The 6,000-nt window shown below is 36.8% G+C and overlaps 1 protein-coding gene across 2 annotated transcripts in view; it reads right to left on the bottom strand.

The window, feature by feature from the left end:
• Window positions 1-624: 624 nt before the first annotated feature.
• Window positions 625-6,000, bottom strand: part of TPCN2 (two pore segment channel 2) — a 53,123-nt gene continuing 47,747 nt past the window's right edge. For both annotated transcript variants that reach the window (XM_058161395.1, XM_058161403.1), the window contains 3 exons: window positions 5,377-5,458; window positions 4,657-4,742; window positions 625-3,697 (listed from right to left, as the gene is read on the bottom strand). In XM_058161395.1, coding sequence (XP_058017378.1) covers window positions 3,619-3,697; window positions 4,657-4,742; window positions 5,377-5,458 — 247 coding nt within the window. In that variant the 3' untranslated portion in view covers window positions 625-3,618. The remainder of the gene's footprint in view (window positions 3,698-4,656; window positions 4,743-5,376; window positions 5,459-6,000) is intronic.

Below are 6,000 nucleotides of genomic sequence, written 5' to 3'. Positions count from 1 at the left end.
CATTTTACAATTTCCTTTTTTTCCCCAAGTTAATACATAAAACTTCATAATATGCAAACAATTTTAGTGGTTTCTTTATATGTCCTCAGAGCATGAGAAATTCAAAATTATATTGCACTGGTAAATCTGGATTGCACTGGTAAATCTGAATTGCCCAAATTGTACTACTGGAAGAAAAACGTAACATGAAGAATGTTTGGAAGTTATACCAGCTATCCTGAGTCCAGAAAAACACTCATTTTTCTTAAGCTTAAAATTAATGAAATGTTCCATAAAGAATCATGTTCATAATAGTTATTACTGATGCCCAACCAAAACAAGCCAGGGATAGGGGAATTGTCCTCTTGAAGCTATTTCAACAGCCCTAGAAATACAGTCAATAGAGAAAGATGCTAACCATCAGCATCATCTGGAGTATCAATAGGTCCTCACCCTTGAAAACTCTGGGCTTAAAAGAATGCTAAAGTTTCTGTAGATATATATATATAGTTTAGTATATATTAGTAGCGTAAAATAGTTTTAATGTTTCAGAGACAGGCTGTAGCCTAGTTGCTCTTCCTTAACTTACTTTGTGTAAAATAATTTTTAAGGAAGGGTAATATTCAAAATGCAATTGATCCGTAATATAGTAAAGAAAGGATTTTCTTTTGAAAATAGGAGCTCTATCGACAAAGAAAATATATCCGAAGGAATGCAGATCAGAAATGCAGATCATAGCAAATGAAATGGCTATTGATCAATAATAACTCTTCATGTAATGTTTTTATTTTTATAGTGCATAAATATTTTCCTAGATGCAAGAGTGGTATATCAGTCTTTCAGCTTCCATATTTTGTGTGACATAGAACACATTGTCTTTCTACTTTAATATTTACCATGTTTCCCCCAAAATAAGTCCCTGTTTTATATTTTTTTGAACCCTGAAATAAGCACTTGGCCTTATTGCCATGTACTCAAAAGCCCGATTGGGCTTATTATCAGGGGATGTCTTATTTTGAGGAAAACAGGGTACTTAACTTATTATTAATTAATTTTTAATTAAGGCAAGTAGGGAATAACTAAACCTTTTTTAAAAAAATGTCTAGCAGTAGCTGCTATATTTGTTCTCCATTTAACATTTCTCAAAAGAAACAAAAACCATCTGGATATATTGGTGCATTCTCTGCAAATCCAAAATGACCTTTGCAATTTAAAGGAACAAATTACTTGGCAGAAAGAAATTCTTAGAGATAAATACAGCTATCTCTTAACTATCCCCTCCTCTTTTATTTAGGTCAAAAATACAAAACTGATCTGTGTTTGTATGACATAATAAACTAAAAACTAGCAATCACATTATAGCCTAATAGGGCTATAAAAAAATCTACCACTGCAAAATGTAATGTTCAACACTTTTCCAGAACGGATTTGTGGTGCTCTGCATCGAACAGGACAGGATCGTGTTTGGAATACCACAAACTGGTTCCAGTTCCAAGAATTAACTTTTGGAAAATCACTGGAGCATCCCTAAATCAGCATGGTCCAGAAAAGAAACATTCAATTTCTAGAAGACTTAAGAGTTTTTGCCTTAGACTAGAGTATGCCAGAGATTTCCTTTTGAACTATTTCAAACATAAAACTTCACAAATGTCTCCATAATTGGAGCCTCAAAACAAAAAAAAATTGTCTTGAGGCTTCTGGAAACTGAGCTGTTTTGGGCTCAACATTTGAGCTGTTTTGAGCTCAACATTTCTTGGAATGTACAAAACCGGTGATTTTGCAGTCTATGAGAGTTCATGCCAAAAACATCTCACTGCAAAATCTCTTGCACAATTTTAAAGCAAACTGTTATGTGAACCAGCCTACCTGATGAATTAATGGCTCAGTATGTTGTATGGACCCAGAAAATTGGGTTAAGTAAAATATGGCCTTTATATATGTCAGTGTTTTTCAACCTCACCAACTTTAAGATGTGTGGACTTCAGCTACCAGAATTACTCAGGCATTTCTGCATATCTTAAAGTTGCTGAGGTTGAGAAACAATGCATATATTATATATTATAACAATGCATATATTAGGCAACTATCTTCCTCGCCTAAGCAAGATAATTAATATTTCAATGCATTTTTAATTAACCAAATATTATGAGATGATCATAGTTATTTAATCACATTCTTTAGTGTCAAATAATTTCCCTTTCAACACTGATGAAAAAATTCAGATGTTAGACAGAAAGTAGAAGGATAATTTTATTTAGCATCCCTGAATGAATGAAATAATTTAATAACAGAATTGAAACTTTGTAATTCACTAAATTGGGTCACTAGATGCATCATCTTTTCAGATCAAAGACATAGGAATCGCAGGGAGTCACACAGATAGAGGTTTACATAACACCTGATGGAATCATAAGATAGGCAATACAAATATATTTGCTACTGATACGTTTAAAAGGACTAAAGGACTTAATTTCTATAATTTTGTTTTTACTAACATGAAACAATGTTGCATTTTTATTAGTTGCCCAAATTTTATGGCCAATGAGTACATTTTGAATAATGTCTATGTGTCAGAGATGTTCTGGCAAAATGGGCTGGGGAGTACACACAAAACATTTGCCATAATACATGTGGACAGTTACAAAACTCACCTAAGAACCCAAGTATGAGATATAGACCTAGTCTCTGCAATAATGAAAAAGCCAATTATTTCAACTCTTTTCCTCTCCAGTACTTATTTCACCAATGACACACAGATTAGGCTTCACCAAAAAAGGAAAAACAAGGCAAAGTTGAGTCTCAAACAAGAAATAGGGGTTGTAACACAATGGACTTAGTCTAGATCAGGGCTGTCAAACTCACAGCCCGCAGGCCGGATGCATCATGCGCCGGCCACGGCCACGCCCGGTTTAGTAAAGGGGGGAAAAGTCCTGATATGTCATGTGACACTGCCATGACGACGTGAGTTTGACATCCCTGGTCTAGATTGCCTCAAAATTATAAGAGCTGATCATGATAAGGAAGGGAATTAGAGGAACAGGGAGACAAAACATTAAGCACCTTAATGTCATGAATTCAAGTCCCCAAAAGCTGCTAGGTACATCATTAATGTAACATACCAGGGTGGATAAAAACCAATGATTTTTTTAAAAAAATATATAAAAAATCAGATTTTTAAAAATTTAAATCAGGTTTTTTTTTTAATTTTTATCAAATTTATTTTAATAAAATGCTTTTGGAGTAAAAAATCTATCTAAAGATAGTTTAATAAAGGAAGTTTGCCCCTGTAGGTGGTTTGCATTTTCTACTGTCTGTAGCACTATCTATCACCAGACCAGCAGACTTGATTATTTATTTCCACCACATTTGCTATAAAGTACAGTATCACTGATCCATTTCCCTTTCTTAAAAGCATAATTCTCTGTTCCATAAATCAACTTAAAAGGAAGTCAAATTAGGATTTTAAAAATATGTTTAAAGTGAACCCAAGTGTCCTTTAACACACTATTGTAGGCAACGTTCAAAAATAAAATCAAGATTTTAGCGCTCTTTCTAGAAAGAAATAAGAGTCATCTTCTCTTTAGCTCTAAATCCTGCATGCAGGCATGATGAGGCTGGATGGCCACTTCCAGCTAGATGTCATCTATATAGATGCATATGTGGATGCTGGTGAAGTTTTGCAATCAGTTCTTCCTCCGTTGGTTCTTCTAAAACATCCCTACAAGAACAAGACAGAATCACTGAAAAATAGCAAAGCCAGTGTCTTAGTACAGACATTTCAACATTAAAAGCCTCTATAGTCCATCATTCATTACTCAATTCACAATAAATAACTTCATATGCAAAGTTATATTTTTGCTTTATTTTAAAACAGATTCTCTAGCAACCTTGCTAGAGTATGGTATATACCGTATTTTTCAGAGTATAAGACGCACTTTTTTCCATCAAAAAAGAGGGTAAAAATCTGGATGCGTCTTATACTCCGAATGTAGCCCCGCCCAGCTTCCCAAAGAAGGTTTCAGAGGCTGAAAAAAGCATCAGAAACTAAACTTCAGAAAAGAAGCCCCCAAACAGAGCTTCAGAGGATTTTTTTCTGAAGGTTTTTTGGAGGCTTTCAGAGGCAGAAAAAAGTTTTTTCTGAAACAGTGTTTTAGAGGCAGAAAAAGAAGCAAAAAAAAAAAAAAAAAGCAAGGCACAGAGCTCACAACCAAGGAACCTGTTGCATCTCCCGGCCCCAGCCCTGACTCCATGCCCAGGCAAACGGAGCAGCTAGACCCCTCCCCCTCCTCCACAGCATGTGAGCCTGAGGAGGGTTTATTCCCAACAGCTGCTGATTGGTGTGACCCTCGCATCAGAAGGCTGGATAGGCGGAGGCAACAGAAGGAAGGGAGGGGCAGGCCTTAATGAGTGCTGAGTCATGGAGCCACACCCCATGGCCTATATTAAGGATCTGCTTTCTGGCAGTCTCTGAGTCAGGCAAAAGTCGAACTTATCTTGCTGAAGTCACTTACTGGTCTCCTGCCTGCTCTGAGGACTTTGCTAGGACTTTGGGCAGAGCTGCAGAGGCAAGCCTGATTCGGATTTCCCTGACCCGGCCGTCAGCGGAGGAGTGGGACACGACAGTAAATTTCTTTTCTCAGTTAAAAATATAAAGCGGCTAAATTGCTATGCTTGTACCTGAAGAGGAGTTCCACTGTCATTTGATATTCAACTTCTGAGAGAGACGGCCTATGGCAGCGACGATCCCATTTATGAATAAAATTCTGCAATTGAAGAAGAGGAAAACAACACCATTTTATGAGAGAGAAGCCTCCTAACTCAGTTCATTTGCAATATTTTTTTTTTTAAAAAAACCACCTCAAGGCACGGAATCAATTCATGTGATTAGCATATAATCAGAGGTGGCTATCTGTGGAAGTCACAGCAACAAAAAATATAACTGTGTTGAAATTTGGGTTTTGAAAGAGTGAAGAGTCCGTTCTGTAAGATTTAAGGGAAGCTGCTGCACCAATTTCTACAGACGGCGTACTTCCTTTCTTTATTAGCAATTCAAAGCAAATACCTTACAAATCAATTTGGAGTAGCCCAACATAAGGTGCTCAAGATAAGTGTCATCAATAATAATATGTAAGACTTCTGAGGCCTAATATTAAAGTCGTGTGTGTGTGTGAGGGGGGGGGCTTCCATGGAAAGTCACGGACTTTCAACTCTACTAACCCAATTTAAAAATAATTTTTCCAGGTACTGTATATGCTGTCCATCCTACTGTGACATCAGGAGATTCGCCAGTCCAAGTGAAACCACCCATAAATGCAATTTGCTACTCCAAGTGAAACCACCCGTAAATGCTGATGTGTTGTTCAGGCCTATCGCTTTGGATGACCAGTCAAGCTTTACCTCTAAAAGCAAGGCTATAAAAAGATTGACCCAGATGACAGAGGAAGTCAGCCACCAGGTGACAAAGTACAATTTTGACCAGCTGTAAAAGAAAAGAAAAAAAGAAGAAAGAGGATAAAATCAAGTCATGCCTATTATTACAATTCCAGTCATAGAATTCCCTGCACTGTGTGACCTGTAGCACACCACACATTTCCTGTCTGGTATTCCTTCCAGTTCCTTTTACAAATTACAAAGTTGCATATCTTTGCATTCTCATAGTTGAATTATTCCTGCCCCTTAATCTTTCTTGTGGCCTTTTAGCATTTTTTTCTGGCTCTAGAATTTTCTTGTCGATTTTTCTTTTTTTGCCTTAGATACCCCCCCACCCCCAGGATACAATCTAAATCCACTCTACTGCTCATCCCAAACATGCTTTTTGCAAAAGCCAATAGGACTTTCTTGGGGTTTTTTTTTCCCTTTGAAAACATTTCACTTCTCTGAAGAAGAAGCAAAGAAGGTTCTTGAATGAAAAGCAAAATGTTTTCGAAAGAAAAAACCAAGAAAGTCTAGTTGCTTTTTGGGGGGGAAAGCCCCTTTGGGACAATTATGGCCTGGATGATTGGAAAATCTCCATACTCTGTT

This window comes from Ahaetulla prasina, chromosome 1, assembly GCF_028640845.1.
Source record: "Ahaetulla prasina isolate Xishuangbanna chromosome 1, ASM2864084v1, whole genome shotgun sequence".
Classification (NCBI taxonomy): domain Eukaryota; kingdom Metazoa; phylum Chordata; class Lepidosauria; order Squamata; family Colubridae; genus Ahaetulla; species Ahaetulla prasina.
The sequence above is the reverse complement of the archived record's forward strand: the minus strand, read 5'-3'. Positions and strand labels throughout refer to the sequence as shown.